The 20,842-nt window shown below is 39.0% G+C and overlaps 1 protein-coding gene across 3 annotated transcripts in view; it reads left to right on the top strand.

Moving 5' to 3' along the window:
* Positions 1–20,842, top strand: part of SCFD2 (sec1 family domain containing 2) — a 399,917-nt gene that overhangs the window by 13,892 nt on the left and 365,183 nt on the right. For all 3 annotated transcript variants that reach the window (XM_068542982.1, XM_068542983.1, XM_068542984.1), the window contains exon 2: positions 1,652–1,820. In XM_068542982.1, the coding sequence (XP_068399083.1) occupies positions 1,652–1,820 (169 nt within the window). The remainder of the gene's footprint in view (positions 1–1,651; positions 1,821–20,842) is intronic.

Below are 20,842 nucleotides of genomic sequence, written 5' to 3' on the forward strand. Positions count from 1 at the left end.
AGGGCTCAGAATTTGGGCACCAGGTTCAAAGAAGAGTTATTATAGTGATGAGTGGAAGTGAGGAGGTCACTAGTGGAGAGAGAAATGATGCTATGGGGTAATCGTCGTATCTCCATTCATTCCAGGCTTAAAGATATTATTCACTTAGAGACTTCTGACTGCCCTGTAGATCTCAGGGCCACTTATAGTCACTAGGCATTCATTCAGCAAGTATTTAACGAGTAGCTTGTAGTGTGAGTGCTGGGGAGACAACCATAAACTATAGACAACATAAATAAGACATGGTTCCTTCCAGGCCTGATAAGTGAATATTTTACTGGTAGAATTAGAACTCTTTTCTTTAACATCGGAAGCCACATTAGAAGCACTCATGCTGGTTCTGTCTTAAGTCATTTTTATGGGCCTGATTTTTTTTTTTTTTTAAATGGCGTGGTTTTTGGATTTCTGCCTCCCGAGTTTGAAATCTTGCTCTGTAATTTGCAACATATATAATTGTGAGCAAGTTACTTAAACTGAATCTTCTACTCTGTCAATGAGCATAATAATACCTACCTATTAGAGTTGTTCTAAGAATTAAGTGGATAATAAATGTACAGTATGGCAGTTAATACCTGGTACGTCATAAGCTGTCAATAAATATTAGCTATTGTGACGAAGAAGATGATGGTGCTGACAATGATTCCTTGGATTTCTGGTTTAGTCTTTTCTACCTAGTTCTTCTGTGCAATTAATATGACATGGCAAAAACAATAGAGATAGACATGAGGAAGTAAAATATTAATTGATTTGACGTGGGTGGGATCAAAACAAGTTGATTTGGCCAGTCCCACCCATTGTTGGAATCGTGTCTTCCAAGCATTGATGGCTTTTGGAAAGATAACCTGGTCTCATGGAAAAAGCATTAAACTGTGTCATTGGTCTTGAATTTTAATTTGAGCTTATTAATTCATTTGTTATTAAAAGAATTAATATATGTAAAGCACCTAGAGCAGTGCCTGGTACACAGAAAGCACTGTATAAATGCTTTTATCACTGCAAACTGTTACTATTCATTCATTTGTTCTTTCCTTCATCTAACAAATAATTAGTGAGCCTACTAGCTGCCAAGTTGCCTGCTAGACATGGTGGGTAGAGGGTGAACTAGATAAATGGTGGCCATGATGAAGCTAAACTTCTAGCAAAGGGGAGATCTGCTATTCTTGGTCAGGTCTCTAAGCCTTTCTGGGTCTTAAGGTCTTATCAGTAAAATAAAGAAAATCCTTTTGGCTCTAAAATTTCAGGATAGTGTCGTCCTATCACGCCATTTACCTGACCTTCCAAATGTTTATTATTTATTTATCTACTAAATACCTATTGATGCTTACCATGTGTAGGCACTATGCTAGGTGCTGGGAATCACAGCAGTAACCAAAGCAGACACAGTGCCTGCTCTCAGGGACCATTAAGTCCAACACACAAGACATACATTTTGTAGGTAATTGTGATATTGATTAGTGTTACTAAGGGCAGAATGTTAGGTTTATGTTATTGATTTGTGTAACAGAAGCTAAAAATGGATACTGTTTTTGATAGAAGGGGTATTATAGAACATTAATTTAGCTGCTTTTTCCTCCCATTTTGTGAGTTCATATTTTCTTGTCTGCTTAAACAGGGGCGGTTGGACATCATGGAGACAACTTGGTGGAGAAGATCCTTTCAGTGCTTCCCCAGCTTCCGGGCCACACCAATGATGTGATGGTTAACATGGTGGAACTCACTGCAGTCCAGGCCGAGGAGGAGAATCAGAATATGGTTGCACCCGGCTGTCTCGCACAATCCAAGTAAGATGTGTAGTTTTTTCTCTCATCCTTTTCTTTCTCTTCCCTTTTCTTTCTCTTGTAGATTGTTCCTGTAGAAAGGAAACAATGAAGAATCAGTCTGGTTGAAAAATTCATAGTGGATAGCATTTAGAAAAAAGAATTTTTTCTTAACTTTGAAATAACCATATTCATTAGACAACATAAGCCAAAAAGTATGGAATTTTATAGAGGTGTCATTTGGATATAATATAAACTTGTTCCCAGGGTCAGCTAAGAGAGTCAATTTATGCACCCACAGACAGCTTCACATGGAGTTGAGGCTAGGCTTACTCAATATCTCTTTCCCAGTTGACTTTCCCACATGACTAAAATACTGCCCACATAACTTTGAAACAGTGCCATCTCTCTATATGTAAATGATATACTCTTGGGCATCAGTGGGAAATGTTTTTATTTCTACGTATACTTTTTCACATGGTTAGAGAAACCAGAGAAAGAAGATGGGGTACTGTATGTTATGCAGAGTTCCAAAAATAGAAGAATATTTCTCCAGAAACATGACAATAAAAAGATACAATAGTTACCTTTTCTACTTTGTCCTTCATCAACAGTTCTTGAGGAAAAAAAAATATATTAGAAGAGAAAAAATGTGTGAGTATCCGTTTCCCTTATCTCCAAGTTTTAAAGTTTTAAACAAAACAGGACCTTTCAGCCTTGTAGTTTCCAATCTTAACAGTAACAGATACATTTGGAATTTCCTATCATATTTGGAATGAATTTTCAGCTCCTGAAGTTTTCAGCTTTTTTGTAGTTAGTTAATGACATTTACTGGATGCCCAGTGTGTATGGGCCAGTGTGGGAAGAAAATAGAAAGTTCTGTACCCTGGTTTTTTTGTATGCTTATGCACACAATAAAAGCAGAGGCCCTGTGTTCACTTTGGCAACATGTATACTAAAACATAGGCCTGAGGGCTTGAAGCTATGCAAACCCAGAAGTAATTATGGTTGGAAATATTTTTAGCTGCTCAGAGGGCCATTCAAAAGTTAATTATTAAGGACTTACTATGAGCCTTACTCTGGGGTAAGTAATATGAAGGACATAGAATAATATAAAATGTCATTCTTGCCTTCAAGGAACACTTTTCTTATTCTAGTCATGATTTAGACACAGGTACAATTAAAAAACAGTAGAATGATATGAAATCAAGACTCATGTGTCTACTACAGATTATAATTCCTGTAAGTGAAGTAACAGGTTAATGTGGTCTTTGTAGATCAGTGTGGGCTTTGTGGAAATGGCGGTGCTTGATTCAATTATGTCTTGAAGGATTTAGAAAAGGAAAGAGGGCTAGAATGAGCATAGTTGTGGAAACAAGAATGGTCAGGGCCTAATGTGATGGGTTGTGAGGAAGAAGGACATCTCACTGGACACCACTGCCATCAGCTCTATAACATTTTTCAGGACTTACTGTGTGCCAAGCACACTTCCAGGCATTTTACATTTGGGAAGTCATTTAAGTTTTAAAATAACCCAATGAGATAGGTGTCTTTATTCCATTTTACAGGTAAGGAAGCTGAGGCAGAAAGACATTAAGTAACATAGCTAGCAGGGCGTGGAGTTAGAATTTGAGGCCAGAATGTTTGATTTCCGAGCCACTGTCTTAACTTATATGCTGTGTATGCAGGGGCCAGAGAAGCTAGGCTCATGAATAGCTGTAAAGAGACATGAGAGAGAAAAATAAGGTTACTTCATGATTTAATTTGGGGAGGCCTATTTGTTCAACATAATGGTTACACAAACAACAGAAATCAGTTTTGGCTAATTTCAGCAAAAAGGGAATTTATTAAAGGGGATTGGAAAGCTAATAGAATCAAAGGAAGAACTGTTAATCAAATTTTGTAAAGGACTATACCGTTCCAGAGGCCTAGGGGGCAAGAACTCAGGAAAAGCTCTTAAAGGCACTGACACCAGAGAGACTGAACTTTAACTGCTTTCTGTCTGGAGTCATTCTGCTTATGAGTCAGATTCCAGGGGAAAAGGCAAGATTGGCCTACCTTGGGCCTTGTGGCTACCCTTTGCCCAGTGGGGGTCGGGAGCAGTTCATACTGACTGAGAGTTGTGTCAGGATTGGATGGCATGGCAGAGGGGTGGTTCTTCAAAGGGAAACTGGAACATCTATCAGAAGAAAGGGAAAGGGATACTGGGGCAGGCAGAAACAGTAGATGCCCCTTAATAATAACAGCACACACTTAAAGAGGACTTACTGTATAACAGGCATGGTTCTGAGCACTTTATGTAGAGTAACTTATTTAATGCTCACAACATCTCTGTGAGGTGAGTTCTACTATCATCCCCTTTTATAGATAAGGAACGAGGTTAAGTAACATGACACACACAAGTGATGGGGCCCTATATTTGAACCCCGGCAATTTGGCTCTAAAGCCAGTGCTTACTGTTACCCTATGCCACCTCCACAGAAGCCTAAGATAGTTACAAAAGGAACATGTGAGCTCCCCAGAGAAGGTGGCAAAAGAGAGAAGAGTTGAATCCATCATTTTAATGAGCAGGAAAAGCAAGTGAGTTCTGAGAAGTATAATAGGACAAATGTAAGAATCAAGACATCTCTTAGATCTACAAGTAATATATATATATGTATTTTTTAATTAATTAATTTTATTTTTGTCTGTGTTGGGTCTTAGTTGCTGCGCGTGGGCTTTCTCTAGTTGTGGTGAGCGGGCACTACTCTTCCTTGCGGTGCGCGGGCTTCTCTTTGTGGTGGCTTCTCTTGTTGCGGAGCACAGGCTCTAGGTGCACGGGCTTCAGTAGTTGTGGCACGCAGGCTCAGTAGTTGTAGCGTGTGGGCTCTAGAGCACAGGCTCAGTAGTTGTGGCACACGGGCTTAGTTGCTCCACGGCATGTGGGATCTTCCCAGACGAGGGCTCAAACCCGTGTCCCCTGCATTGGCAGGCGGATTTTTAACCACTGCGCCACCAGGGAACTCCTACAAGTAATATTTTGATTATGGCCAATTTATTTAACCTTGACTCCTCAGCATTCTTTTTACCCCAAGCTTAGTCCAAGGCTTAAACCAAACCAGTCCTGGAATCCCATTTTCCTTGCCAGTGGTTGCTTTAGAAACGGGGAGGCAAAAGAAAAGTCTTCTTAGGGTTTCTTGGTCAAGTTTCTTTGCTTTTGAGAAGAGATTCAAGGAAGAGACACACTTTCTCTTTCCTCTTACACTTCTCCCCCAACTCCCAGAGCTCTGATGTATATCCTGAAACTGTGACAGACCTTGTTGCTCACAACCGGAAGTTGAAGGTAACACACTGAAGGTGGTGTGGCCAAGGGTGCTACGGGCAAGAGCAGCAGTGGGTTACAGTGAGGTGTCTGGACCTCGTATTATGTAGGAGAGTATGTTTCCTTATTAAGTCAAATTGACTTGCTCTTGTCTACTACTTGCAACCGAAGTCATCCTAACTGACATACTTTCTGTACTTCAGCTATAAGATGAGGGCATTGGCTTAAATGACTTCTAAGGCTTTTCAGTTTAAAATAAAAATTCTTCTCAACTGAGTACCTGCTGTGACTCAGCTCTGCTTCTGAGCACTTGAAACTAAGCTCATTCATATGTATTTTCCACTCCTGGTCTTTGTTTTTAGTGGGTGCCTTTTTCTCATTAGACCATGAGTGAATGTTGCCATGGAATATGAGTTTTCGGTGCCATTCAAGTATGAGAGTGTGGTCATAAATGTCAGAGGAAGTGATGAGTTCTAGAAGGATCTGAAGAAAGCTTTAAGGAGAGCAAGTTTGGTGAAATAGTGAGACCAGAAGTCAGGTTGCCGACGATAAAGAGATAGGTAGTGAGAAAACTGTAACCAAATAAAAGTATACAGCAATAGTAGGGAGAAAAAAAAAGGTACTTTCTTTACAGTTGCTTTGAAGACTGAGGGAATTGTGCTGATTAATTTCTTTGCAAAGAGATATTGAAATAAATTCAGCTGTCCTAGTGTATACTGTTCTTTTGTCAAAATAATAATAATCACTACTATCACCACCCCCCAGAAAGTTCTTGGTGAAATGACTGTGAGGCTAAAAAAGCTAGTACTAAAATGCAAAACAGATGGGTGCTTGTCTGCAATGGAATAATCTTTAGAAAGCAAGTCTCTGACTAGGATTTAAATCTTGACAATCAAAATTTATTGCTAAAATAATTTTTATAAAAGGTTGTTTATAATTATAGCAATTAAAGTTACTGCCAATGCAGATGAAAAATTGATAACTTAAGTGCATTATAACATGGCTTTCCAGTTCCTGTCCATTGGTCCCTGGATTATGTGGAATATTTTGTCCAAGAGGAGGCAGAATCTTTTCTGTTCTTATGTTTTCCTTCTGCTGAACTGGGTTTCTATTCTCTGCCCCAGCTCCAGTCTCCTAACCTATTACTTTTTCAATTCCTGAAGCACCCTTACCCTGATGCCTCAGGGAAGTCCCTAAAAAAGCAATATTTTAAGTCCAGTTTTCTTGTTAACTTTTGTGTTGGAGGTGGGAATGTTTTTTTCTTAGACTATAGAGCAATGGAATAAATAGAGTAGATCTTAGAGTAAGAGACAAATGCAGCAGTGGTTTTACCCTAAATCCTGATGAGCCAATTTTTTGTTAACTTTCACATTGTTAAGTAACCTGATAATGGTGTATATTAAATCACTAACTCAAAGTCAAAAATCATTAAATTACCGGGGGCTTCCCTGGTGGCGCAGCGGTTAAGAATCTGCCTGCCAATGCAGGCGACACGGGTTCGAGCCCTGGTCCGGGAAGATCCCACATGCCGCAGAGCAACTAAGCCCATGCGCCACAACTACTGAGCCTGCGCTCTAGAGCCCGTGAGCCACAACTACTGAGCCCATGCGCCACAACTACTGAGCCTGCTCTCTAGAGCCCACAAGCCACAACTACTGGAGACTGCTCCACAACAAGAGAAGCCACCGCAATGAGAAGCCCGCGCACCGCAACGAAGAGTAACCCCTGTTCGCTGCAACTAGAGAAAGCCCACGCGCAGCAACGAAGACCCAATGCAGCCAAAAATAAAGAAATAAGAATAAATAAATTTATTTAAAAAATCATTAAATTACCCCTAAATAGTGGTAATTTTTTTTTCTTCTTTCCGTGGTTTCCAAATACCAATTAAATATTACTGTTAAAGACACTAACATTTTTCAGAGGGAAGAAAGGTAATTTTTATTAGAGCAGAATCAGAGATACTACTTTGATTTTAAATTTACCTGCAGATAGAATTACTGAACTCAGATGGAAACATTAAGTAACTGTATATTCAGTGTTGACTTTGAGGTGAAAAGCCAGCACCCAAGAGGGTGTGTCATCACATAGCAGTGTTGTGAACGACCTTACTGTTGGTACAGACTGTGGGCATCTTCTCTTCCCCACTTGGACCTCCCTGCAAAAATGACATTTTATTTTATGTTTTTACTTTTTAAGTAAACATTGCAAATTGAATAGGAGAAAGGCTTACCTCTTCTCAGCATACAGCTTTTGCTATATTTAACTTTTTTCAAGGAATTCTAAAAATCATCTAGTCTCAGTTACAGGTTTAGAAAGCAGAATTGATGAGTAATTTGTGGATGGTGGGGTGAAATAAAGCAGGGTTCTTTTCTGCAAATGAAGGGATAAGAGTGTCCACTAAGAAATAGTTAAATAATTTAGTATGCCAGAGACATTTAAGTTATATTTCTTGATAAAGAATTGTTTAATAGCATTTTTCAGAATTTTAAAAAAATGCATGTTAAGAAAAGAAGGTTTGAAGGTAGAAATTCTTGTTCTACAATTGCTCACATACATGGTATTTGTTAGTTAAGGAATGTGCAGGCAATCCCCAGAATCTTGTTCATATTGAAAAATTTTAAATGATTTGTGGTCTCCATGTTGTGAGAAGACTGAACTCTGGGTCACTGTGGCTTTGGGATCCATAATCTAAATGGAAACTATGACTCCTTTAAATAAGGCCAAGAACGCTCTGAAGTTAGCTAAAATGGAAAAGGAGGAATGGAAAGACTCATTACATTTGAATGACAAGTTCTTAATTAGGTTGATGTTCACTGCCAAGCAAAAATCCACAAGTTTAAAAATCTAACTCCTGGTAAGTTAGCCAACCACAGCCTTTATTGGGGTGCTTCTAAGTCTTATGTTATAGTATAGACCAGGGTGTATTCAACGGTGTGCCAGGATTGTCCCATAGCTCTGGCTATAGCTTCTCTCCTCTAACACCTGCTGGTATTCTTGTCCGAGGGCCCTTTTCCTTTCTTTCTTCACTCTGCATTGTATTAACAGTGTCACACTGGTGATAGGGGTGGGGGGCTGGGATCAACAAGGTGGGGGTAGGCATCCTTCTAACAAAGCTGGAAGGAGGATAAAGTAAGAGCTAAGAACAAGGCAATGGTTTTAGCATTGAAAGAAGGCATTTTGGGGGCTGCAGGCAGATGAGGTCTGAAATCCAGGAAGTTTATTTGAATAAAACATCATGGGTGGAACTATGAAAGCAAATCCTCTGAGCATGTAAATGTATGTTGTAGTTTTTTTTGTTTTTTTTTTGGCTGCATTGGGTCTTTGTTGCCGCGCATGGGCTTTCTCTAGTTGTGAGCGGGGGCTACTCTTCGTTGTGGTGCGCGGGCTTCTCATTGTCACGGCTTCTCTTGTTGCGGAGCACAGGCTCTAGGCGCGCAGCATTCAGTAGTTGCAGCAGGTGGGCTCAGTAGTTGTGGCTCACAGGCTCTAGAGCGCAGGCTCAGTAGTTGTGGTGCACGGGCTTAGTTGCTCCGCACCATGTGGGATCTTCCCGGACCAGGGCTTGAACCCGTGTCCCCTGTATTGGCAGGTGGATTCTTAACCACTGCGCCACCAGGGAAGTCCTGTGTTGTAGTCTTTTGGTTTTTATTTGTTTATAAAATTTGTTTTCTTGCAAAGCAAGTTGAGAGATGAGATTTTTTTTAAAGTCTTTATTGAATTTTGTTACAGTATTGCTTCTATTTTATGTTTTTGGTTTTTTAGCTGTGAGGCATCTTAGCTCCCCAACCAGGGATCGAGCCAGCACCCCCTGCATTGGAAGGTGAAGTCTTAAGCACTGGACCGGCAGGGAAGTCCCTGTTGTAGTTTATTTGTCCAAAATATTTGTTAATTGACCACTCTGTGCCAGACACTTGATGAAGACAAGATCTCTGCCCTCATGGAACTTACTCTAATGGGGGTGACAGGCAACAAACAGGTAAACAAGTGACTATATAATGTCAGGTGAGGATAAGTGCTATGAAGCAAATAAAGCAAGGGAATCAAGAGTAACTGGGTACTGGAGGTGGTGAGGAGGGGCATGGAGGAGGTAGAAAAGACCTTTCTGAGGAGATGTCTTTCAAGCAAAGACCTCAGTGAAGTAAATTGTAAGCCTCGTGGATATCTGGGGCTAGAACACTCCAGCCTAGGGAAAGGACTAAGTGTTCAAAAATAACTCATTGTGGTATTAATTTGCTTTCTGCTAATGGCTCATGTTGTTGAACATCTTTTCCTGTACTTACTTTCTATCTGCATATCCTCTTAGATAAAATGTCTCCACATCTTTTGCCCACTTTCTAATTGGAATTTTTTTAAATATTGAGGTTACATAAGCCTTTGTCAGATAAGTGATTTGCAAATATTTTCTTTTAGTCTGTAGCTTGTCATTTCATCCTCTTAACAGGGTCTTTTCACAGAGCAGAAGTTCTTAATTTTGATAAAGTTCAGTGTATCAGTTTTTCCTTTTATAGATTGTGCTTTTGGTGTCAAGTTTAAGAACCCTGCCTAACCCTTATTTTCACTTCATTGAATCACTTTAGCACCTTTGGCAAAAATCAGTTGAGCATATTTGCTTGGACCTATTTCTGGGTTTTCTATCCTATTCCATTTATCTGTATGTCTGTCTCTCTAGCAGTACCACACCGTCTTGATTACTGTAGCTATACAGTAAGTCTCAAAGTCAGGTAGACTGATTTCTCCATTTTAACTTCTTTTCAAAAATGTTTTTGCTATCTTAGTTCCTTTGCCATTCTATATAAAATTTAGAATAATCTGTATATATAAAAATATTGTTGGGATTTTGATAGAAATTATATTAATAATTTATATAGCAATTTGGGGCGAGTTGACATCTTGACTCTGTTGACTCTTACACTTATGAGAGAAATTTGGTATTTCTCTCTATTTAGTTTATCTTTGACATTTTTCATCAGTGTGTTGTACTTTTCAGTATACAAGTCTTATACAGTATACATGTTTTTTAAAAAAATAAATTTATTTATTTATTTTTGGCTGCATTGGGTCTCTGTTGCTGCGCACAGGCTTTGTCTAGTTGCGGCGAGCGGTGGCTACTCTTTGTTGTGGTGCGTGGGCTTCTCATTGCAGTGGCTTCTCTTGTTGCGGAGCATGGGCTCTAGGTGTGCGGGCTTCAGTAGTTGTGGCATGTGGCTCAGTAGTTGTGGCTCACAGGCTCTAGAGCGCAGGCTCAGTAGTTGTGGTGCATGGGCTTAGTTGCTCCGCGGCATGTGGGATCTTCCTGGACCAGGGCTCGAACCCATGTCGCCTGCATTGGCAGGTGGATTCTTAACCTCTGCGCCACCAGGGAACTCCCTGTATACGTGTTTTTGTTAGACGTATACATTAAGTATTTCATTTTTTGAGTGATTATAAATGATATTGTAATTTTATTAGTGTCCACGTGTTCATTGATAGTGTCTAAAAATATAGTTGATTTTTTAATGTTTATATTATATCCTACAACCTTGCTGAATTCACTTATTAGTTCTAGGAGTTTATCTGTTAGCTTCCCTGGAATTTTCTGTGTAGATAATCATGTTATATGCAAATAAGTTCAGTTTTATCTATTCCTTTATGGCCTGCATGCTTTTTCCTTTTAGCCTTATTGCCCTGGCTAGAACTTCCAGCATTATGTTGAATAAGAATGGTGAGAACAGATATCCTAACCTTATTCCCAGTCTTAGGAGAAAGGCCTCAGTCTTTCATCTTTAAATATAATGCTAGCTGTAGGTGTTTTAAAAGATGTTTTTTATCCATTAAAGAGGTGTGCATCTAGTTCTATTTCACTGAGAGGTTTTTTTTTAATCATGAATGGGTGTTGAATTTTGTCACAGTCTTAAAGATTTTTGCATTCATATTTATGAGAGATATTTGTAATATTTTTTTTGTACTGTCTTTTTTTAAAATAGGGTAATACTAGCTTCATGAAATGAATTGAGAAGTATTCCTTCCTCTTTTATTTTCTGGAAGAGATTGTGTAGAAATAGTATTAATTCTTAAATCTTTGGTAGAATTCCCTAGTGAAACCATCTGGGACTGGAATCTTCTATTTTGGAGTTTTTAAATTACAAATTTAACTTGCTCAGTAGTTATAAGACTATTCAAATTATCTGTTTCGTATTGGATGAATTGTGATGGTATATTTTGAGGAACTGATGTATTTCATCTAAGTTGTCAAATTTATATACACTCAGTCCTCTGTGTCTGTGAGTTCTGCATCTGTAGATTCAACCAACCATGGATTGAAAATATTGGAAAAAAAATTCCAGAGAGTCCCAAAAAGGCAAAACTTGAATTTGTCGTATGCTTTCTGTCTTTAATTGGTGTATTTAGATCATTTAAATTTAATGGAATTATTGAAGTGTTAGGACTTGAGTATGCCATTTTAATTTTTGCATTCTGTTTGTTATCTCTTTCTTTCATTTCTGTTTCTTTAATCTAACCCTCCTGTCAGTTACTTGAACATTCTTTAAGAATTCCATTTGATTTATCTGTAGTGTATCTCTTTGTATAGTTTTTTCAGTGGTTGCAGCAGTTGTTACATTTTTTATATACATAACTTATCACAATCTATTGGTGTTGTTATTTTACCTGTTTAAGTGAAATGTAGAAAGCTTACCATGCATTATTTCCCTTTACCGTCCCACACTTATAATCATCTTAATATTTCCTCTACATACATTTAGAACTGCATCGGTATTAAAATTTTTGCTTCTCTTAGTTTAGAAAACTCAGAAGACGGAACGCTTATTGTATTTATCTATATTTTTGCTTATTGTTTTCTTTCTTCATTGTGTTTCAAGATTTCCTCTTTTTTCTTTCCTTTTTAGAGAATTTCCTTTAGCCATTCTTTTAGAATAAGTTTGCTGATGACAGAAGCTCTTAGTTTTCATTAGTCTGGGAATATTTTTATTTTCCCTCATCTTTTTTTTTTAAGAAATTATTATTATTATTAATTTATTTTGTTTATTTTTGGTTGCATCGGGTCTTAGTTGTGGTACGTGGGATCTTCGTTCTGGCATGCGGGATGCGGCATGCAGGCTCTTCATTGTAGCGTGTGGGCTTCTATCTAGTTGTGGTATGCGGATTTTCTCTCTCTAGCTGTGGCATGCGGATTTTCTCTCTCTAGTTGTGGCGGGCAGCCTCCGGGGTGCGTGGGCTCTGTATTTTTCGGTACGCGGACTCTCTAGTTGAGGTGCACAGGCTTAGTTGCCCCATGGCATGTGCGATCTTAGTTTCCTGGCCAGGGATCGAACCCACATCCTCTGCATTGTAAGGCAGATTCTCTACCACTGGACCACCAGGGAAGTCCCTCCCCTCATCTTTGAATGATATTTTCATTGCATATATTATTCTGGGTTAACAGTTTTTTTCTTTCAACACTTGAAAAATGTTGTGCCCCTTCCTTCTGGCCTCCATGGTTTCTAATGAGAATCCACTGTCATTTGAATTGTTTTTCCTCTATAGATAAGGTATCATTTCTCTTAATACTTTCATGAGTTTTCCTTTGTCTTTAGTTTTGCGAAGTTTAATTATGATGTGTCTTGGTGTCAATTTCTTCGAGTTTATCCTGTTTGTTGTTTGTTCACTTAGCTTATTGTATCTGTAGGTTTATGTCTTTTGCAAATTTGGGAAGTTTTCAACCATTATCTCTTCTAGTACCTTTTCAGCTCCACCTACTTTCTTCTTCTGGGATGCCGGTGATAGGTATATTAATTTCCTATTGCTGCTGTAGCAAATTACCACAAATTTAGTGGCTTAAAATAACACAAATTTATTCTCTTGGAGTTCTGGAGTTCAGAAGTCTAGAATCAGTCTTGTAACCCTAAAATCAAGGTGTTGGCAAGGCTGGTTTACTCTGAAGACTACAGGGTAGGTTCTGTTCCTTGCCTTTTCCAGCTTCTAGAGACTGCCTTGGCATTCCCTGACTGGTAGCCACGTCATTCTAATCTGAACTTCCATTTTCACATTGCCTTTTCCTCTGCCTCCTCTTGTATCCTTCTTATAGGGACTATTATGATTACATTGGGCCCACCTGGGTGGACTTTTTAATTGAAGCATTATTTATAAAATTGTGAAATGTACAAATGAAATCATGTGGTATGTACTCTTTTGTGTCAGGCTTTTTTCGCTAAGCATAATATTTTGAGATTCACCACATTGTTTTTATCTCTTTTTAATGCTTTGTAGTACTATTCCATAGCATGAATATACCACAGTTTGTTTAGCTGTCTTAAACCTCGTCTGTTTCTGGTTTTCTACTATTATGAATACAGTTACTGTGAACATTCTTGAAGAAGTGTTGTGGGGGAGATACACTGTCATTTCTCTTAACATTTTAGTGGAAATGTTGCGTTATACTTTCATTTCAGTGGAATTGCTGCATTACAGGGTTAGTATTTGTTTAGTTTTAAAAGAAACCACCAGATGTTTTTCTAAAGTGTTTGTACTGTTTTACACACTTAGCAGCAACACGTATGGGTGCTGGTTGATCCACATTCTTGACAAGATTTGGTATTGTTCATTGTTTTGGAATGAATTATGTCTCCCTAAAATTTATATGTTGAGTCTCTAAACCCTAGTACCTCAGAGTGTGACTGTATTTGGATATAAGGCCTTTAAAGAGGTAATAAGTTAAAATGAGCCCCTTAAGGTTGCCCTTAATCAAATGTGATTGGTGTTCTTATAAAAATAAGACCTACATAGAGACACCAGACACAGAGAAAGGCATTATGAAGATGTAATGAAAAAGGTGGTCTTCTGCAAGGCAAGGAGAAAGGGCTCAGGAGAAATCAGACCTGGTGTCACATTGATCTTAGATTTCTAGCCTCCAGAACTGTGAGAAAATAAATTTCTGTTGTTTAAGCCATCAATCTGTGGTATTTTGTTGTAACAGCCTGGGCAGACTAATACATCTATCATTTTAATTTTAGTCATTCTTGGGGGCATGACATGGTATCCCATTGTGGTTTGAATTTGCATTTCCCTTAGGACTAATGATACTGAGCACTTTCTCATGTACTTATTATGTGGCGAAATTGGAACCCTCATACCTTGATGTTAGGAATATAAAATGGTGCAGCAGGGGCTTCCCTGGTGGCGCAGTGGTTGAGAATCTGCCTGCCAGTGCAGGGGACACGGGTTCGAGCCCTGGTCTGGGAGGATCCCACATGCCGCGGAGCGACTAGGCCCGTGAGCCACAATTACAGAGCCTGCGCGTCTGGAGCCTGTGCTCCGCAACAAGAGAGGCCGCGACAGTGAGAGGCCCGCGCACCGCGATGAAGAATGGCCCCCACTTGCCGCAACTGGAGAGAGCCCTCGCACAGAAACGAAGACCCAACACAGACATAAATAAATAAATAAAATTAAAAAAAAAAATGGTGCATCAGTTATGAAAAAAAGTTTGGGAGTCCCTCAAAAATTAAACCTAGAGTTAATGTATGAGTCAGCAATTCCATTCCTAGGTATATACACAAAAGAATTGAAAACAGGTATTCAAAGAAAAACTTATACATGAATATTCATAGCAGCACTATTTCCAATAGCCAAAAGTTACAAAAAACCAAATGTTCATCAAAGGATAGATGGATAAACGAAAGTGGTATATCTATAAAATAGAATATTATTCAGCCATGAAAAAGAATGGAGTACTGATATATGCTACAGTGTGAATGAACCTCAAAAATATTATTCTAAGTGAAAGAAGCCAGTCACAAAAGGTCACATATTATGTGATTCCATTTATATGAAATACCCAGAGTAGATTAATCCATAGAGATAGGAAATAGATTAGTGGTTGTCAGAAGTGTGTGGAAAGTGACAGATGAGAAGACTGCTAAATGAGTATGAGGTTTCCTTTAATACTGAAAATGTTTTGGAACTAGATGGAGGTAATGGCTGTACAACATTGTGAGTGCAATAAATGCCACTGACTTGTGTACTTCATAATGGTTAATGTTATGTATATTTCACATCATTAATAAAAGTAATTGAATAATGTAAGCCATGGTGAGAGATCCTTAACTAATCTCACATTCGGTTCTTTAATACACATTTAGGTTTGGTAGATTATATACTTATTTTCTAAATATTTCAATTTCCCTCCTTTCCCTCTGGTTACTCTCCTGCTGCCCCCAAGCAAGGCCCCCCAAGCAAGGCCTGGCCTTATTGTTTGTTTGGGCCTTTGGTGTATAGGCTGAAGCCATGCTTTAGGAGGTAACACGTGGTTGACATCTCTTTTTCTTTGTCTCAACAACTCGTAATGTTCAGCCTGAATCCTGGAGTGAAGATGAGACAGAGCAGAGCTCAGCCAACTCTTAGTAAACCTAAAACAAGAGTGGAAATATACCTTTGTTGTTGTAAGCCTCTGAGATTTTTGGAGTCATTTATTATCACAATATTACCTAGCCTCTCTTGATTGAAACATCAGGTAATAAAATACCAGGGTGGTAGAATTTCAGGTGACTTTTATCTCCTTTTATATTTATGTATTGTTTGAATTCTTTTAAACATATCATTTATATATTCAGAAAAAAACAATAAAATTGTATTTATTGTGGAAAAATATTTAAAAGTTGAAAAATAATTAGGAGCAATATTTTTGCTAGTTATCTTCCATATGTTGTTAATAATTATTCTTACCGATAAACTATAAACTCACAGAAGTTACGAATTTCATTTTACGGAGTGAATGCAGTACCCTCAGCACTTTGGAATTTTTAATAAATTATGGTTATCTGCATTTATAATTCCAAATATTTTCCCAAAGTGATATCAGTTTAGAATATTCAGTGTCTGCTTAATGACTCAGTTTAATCAAGTATTTTCTAAGGATATACCCTGGGCAAGACCTTCCTCTTATCTAACATTTTGCCCATTTTCATAACTGACAATTAAATTATTCTCTTTGGCAAAAGCACTGACCCCAGAGTTTAGATTTCTCTATATTTTTTCACAACCTAGAGATTTTGGTCTTCTGGAGAGAAAACAGTATCTCATAAGGGTTTAGTGTGCATCAGAGATTAGCTGTTTTACTTAAGTACTTAATTCAGTCATCCAAACAGTCCTTAGAGTATCATTTTTATTTTTGAAAGAAAGAAAATCTTCACAGAAGTTACTAACTTGTTAAAGCTTACAGAGCTGGCAAAGCTGTGCCCTGGATTTTGAGCCCAAGTTCTAATTACAGAACTCTTCTTTTTTCTTGTACAAAAAGCAGCCTCTATATTTGTACTTTGTTTACAGAAGGCTGTTACTTTATATGTGGAATAATATCACTTTATTTTCCTGTCAGGATTATCCTTACTTTTTTTTTTTCCTCTTTTTCTGGGATTTTATCACTGAGTGTACATTGCATGACTATACAATTATGGCTTTTCCAATGTTATAATTCAATTTTGATAATTGCTTTATGGACAGTATTAACAGTGGAGTGAGAAAAGGGATTTTCAGGATATAGCCCCAAACTGTTATTGCCCAACACTAGTCTGTGACTAAATTTCTCCTTTTCTGTGAGGAGCACAATATAAGAGTTTCTGAGGGCTTTACACAATTTAGAGTTTGGCTTTATTGTAATTTAGGATTTTCTTTGCTTCAAGGATGTCCATGCTTTAAAAAAATGTCAAGTTCCACAAGGAAGAAGCCACAGGTCTTCAGAGCCTATGTTTTGTACAGAGAGATTATTCTGAGCATTTTGAATCTAAATTGTTTCAGAAGCATGAAGCATAATTTTTTCTTTTTTTAAAAATTGAGGTATAGTTGAGGGGCTTCCCTGGTGGCGCAGTGGTTAAGAATCCGCCTGCCAGTGCAGGGGACTCGGGTTCGAGCCCTGGTCCGGGAAGATCCCACATGCCGCAGAGCAACGAAGCCCGTGCACCACAACTACTGAGCCTGCGGTCTAGGACCCGCAAGCCACAACTACTGAGCCCATGTGCCACAACTACTGAAGCCTGCACGCCTAGAGCCTGTGCTCCACCGTAAGAGAAGCCACCATAATGAGAAGCCAGCGCACTGCAGCGAAGAGTAGCCCTCACTCACCACAACTAGAGAAAGCCTGCACACAGCAATGAAGACCCAACGCAGCCAAAAATAAATTAAAAAAAAAGTATAGTTGATTTACAATATTATATTAGTTTTATGTGTACAATGTAGTGATACAAAATTTTATAAATTATAACTCCCCTTAAAGTTATTATGAAATATTGGCTATATTCCCTGTGCTGTACAATATATCCTTGTATCTTATTTATTTTATACATAGAGTTTGTACCTCTTAATCCACTAACTCTATCTTCGCCCTGACCCCCAAACTGGTAACCACTAATTTGTTCTCTATATCTGTGAGTCTGTTTCTGTTTTGTTATATTCATTCGTTTGCTTTACTTTTTAGATTCCACATATAAGTGGTAATGACATACAGTATTTCTCTTTCTCTGTCTTATTTCACTAAACATAATACCTTCCAGGTCTATCCATGTTGTTGTAAATGGCAGTATTTCATTCTTTTTATTATGGCTGAGTAGTGTTCAATTGTATATACTACATCCTCTTTATCCATTCATCTGTTGGCTATTTTAAATAATGCTGTTATAAACATTGGGGGTGCATGTATCTTTTCGAATTAATGTTTTCATTTTCTTTGCTGTATACCCAGGAGTGGAATTGCTGGATCATATGGTAGTTCTGGTAGTTCTATTTTTAGTTTTTTAAGGAACCTCCATGGTGTTTTCTATGGTGGCTGTACCAATTTACATTCCCACCAACAGCATACTAGGGTTCCCTTTTCTGTACATCCTCATCAGCATTAGTTATGTTGAATAAAAGTGGCAAGAGTGGACATCCTTGTTTTGTTCCTGATCTTAGAGGAGATGCTTTCAGCTTTTCACCATTGAGAATGATGTTTGCTGTGGGTTTGTCATATATGGCCTTTATTATGTTGAGGTATGTTCCCTCTGTGCCCATTTTCTGGAGAGTTTTTATCATAAATGGGTGTTGAATTTTGTCAGAAGCTTTTCCTGCATCTGTTGAGATGATCATCTGGTTTTTATTCTTCAATTTGTTGATGTGGTATATCACACTGATTGATTTGCATATATTGAAGAATCCTTGCATCCCTGGGATAAAGCCTACTTGATCATGGTGTATGATCTTTTTAATGTATTGTTGGATTTGGATTGCAGGTATTTTTTTTTTTTCTTTTTTCTGTTCAGCATCAGTGATTTCCACTACTCTGTCTTCCAGCCCACTGATCTGTCCTCTGTATCATTTAGTCTACAGTTGACTCCTTCCAGTGTATTTTTCATTTCAGTTATTGTATTCTTCATTTCTGTTTGGTTGTTTTTATATGTTTTCTAACTCTTTATTAAAAACTTCTAACTTTTTACTCTGTGCATCCATTTTTCTCCTGAGTTCTTTGGTCATTTCTACCATCATTACCTTGAACTCTTTCTCAGGTAGATTGCCTATCTCCACCTCATTTTGTTCTTTCTTCTTATGGGGTTTATCTTGTTCCTTCATTTGGAATGTGTTCCTCTATCTCCTCATTTTGCCTAACTTGCTGTTTTTATTTCTGTGTATCTGGTATGTTGGTTACGTTTCCTGACTGTGGAGAAATGGCCTTTTGTGGGAGATGCCCTGTGTGTCCCAGCAGCACACTCCCCTCTCATCGCTAGAGCTATAAGCTCTAGTGGTGCCCCCTATGTTGGCTCCATGGGTCCTTCTGTTCTAGTGGACTGACTGCTGTTGGTGGTCTGGTAGGCATAGCTGGCCCTGGTCCTGTTGGTTGCCAGGCTCTGCCTTGTGCAGAGGCTACTGGCCACTGGTTATTGGGGCCGGGTCATGGACGGCTGGCTGTGGAAATCTGGGGAGTCCCTGGGATGGTGCTGGCCTGCAGATGGATGGGCCACGTTCTGCCGTGGCAGAGTCCTGGGGCTGGTGTCTGCCCGTTAGTGTGTGACGTTGGTCTCAGGGCTAGTTCTTGTCCTATGGTGGGTGGGGCGGAAGCTCAGGGGTCCTGGGGCTAGTGCCATCTCACTGGTGGGTGGAGCCATGTCTTGGCCCACTGGTGGGCGGGGCTGGGGCCCAGGGGATCCTGGGGTTGGTGTGCCTGCCCACTGGTGGATGAGGCTGGTCCTGAGGCTAGCGCAGGCTCTCTGGTGGGTGGGACCAGGCCCTGGTGCTAATAAGCTAGAGGGAGAATTTGAAAATGTTGCTTGTCAGCACCAGATCGTTCCACCTGGGAGAACGATCTCCCCAAAATGGCTGTCTCTAGCATCCATATTCCCAGAGTGAGCTCCAGTTGTCTCCTGTCTCTCTGGGAGACTCCCCAGGATCAGCAGAATGTTCTGACCCTGGCTCCTTTCAAATTACTGCTGCTTCTCTGGGTCCCAGAGAGTGCGAGATTTTGTGTGCATCCTTTAAGTGTGGAGTCTCTATTTCCCACATCCTTCTGGGTCTCTCTAAAGCAAGCCTCACTAACCTTCAAAACCAAGTGTTCTGAGGGCTTGTCTTGGTGATGCTGGACCCCTAGGCAGTGGAGTCCGATGTGGGGAGCCCGTTGTGTGGAGCAAGGAGCCCGTTGCTTCTTGGGGAGAACCTCTGCAATTGTAATTATCCTCCCCCTTGTGGGTTGCCCACCCAGGGGCGTGGGTCTTGGCTATACCATGCCTCCACCCTTCCTACCTTTCTCATTGTGGTTCCTTCTTTATATCTTTAGTTGTAGAAGATCTTTTCTACTAGATTCTGGTCTTTCTCATCAATAATTGCTCTGTAAACAGTTGTAATTTTGGTGTGCCCATGGGAGGAGGTTAGCTCAGGGTCTTCCCACTTCACCACCTTGGCCAAGCTCCCAGTGTAATTTTTAACTTGAGAAGTGTTGTTAGCATTTAGGTGCTTGGTATTACTGAGATTTTTTCCTTGCATTTATTTAGAACAGTGTTTCCAAACTTTGTTAATTGAAGAGTACCTTATTCATATACTGACCTTTCAAAGCTACTTGATATTTTTCTTTGAATTGATTGATGCCTTAAAATTTTTTTTGCAAATTTTTTTTAATGTACAAAGGAGTGGCAAGAATAGTACAAGAAACTACTTATTTTCCCCCTTGAACCATTCGAGAATAATTTGCCTGTGCCCATCACTGTCAAATACTTTAGTGTGTATTTCTCTCAAAGGGATATTCTCCACTGTAATCTCAATCATGAAATTAACACTGTTGTACTACTACCATCTAACCCACAAATTTTGCCACTTATCTCAATAATATCCTTTATCAAAGCAAAAGGATATTGGTCAGAATCACACAATGCATTTAGTTGTCACGTCTCCTTAGTGTCCTTTATAACAGTTCATAAGTCTTTCCTTGATGTTCATGACCTTGACACTTTTGAAGAGTACAGGCCAGTTATTTTGTAGAATGTCCCTCAGTTTAGGTTTGTCTCATGTTTCCTCATAATTAGATTCAGATTATGCATTTTTGGCCATAGCATGCAAGAGATGCTGGGTTCTTTTCATTGCATTCTGTCAGGTGGCACACAATTTAACTTTGACCATTCATAGTGATAACTTTGATCACTTGATTAAAGGAGACATTTTGAGATTATGTAAATATCCTTTTCCTCATCAAACTTTAACCCACCGCTTTAGCATTTATTAGTATTTCTTGGCTGAATTATTTCCGTGATGGGTGTTTTTAATC

Source organism: Eschrichtius robustus, chromosome 4 (assembly GCF_028021215.1).
Source record: "Eschrichtius robustus isolate mEscRob2 chromosome 4, mEscRob2.pri, whole genome shotgun sequence".
Taxonomy (NCBI): Eukaryota; Metazoa; Chordata; class Mammalia; order Artiodactyla; family Eschrichtiidae; genus Eschrichtius; species Eschrichtius robustus.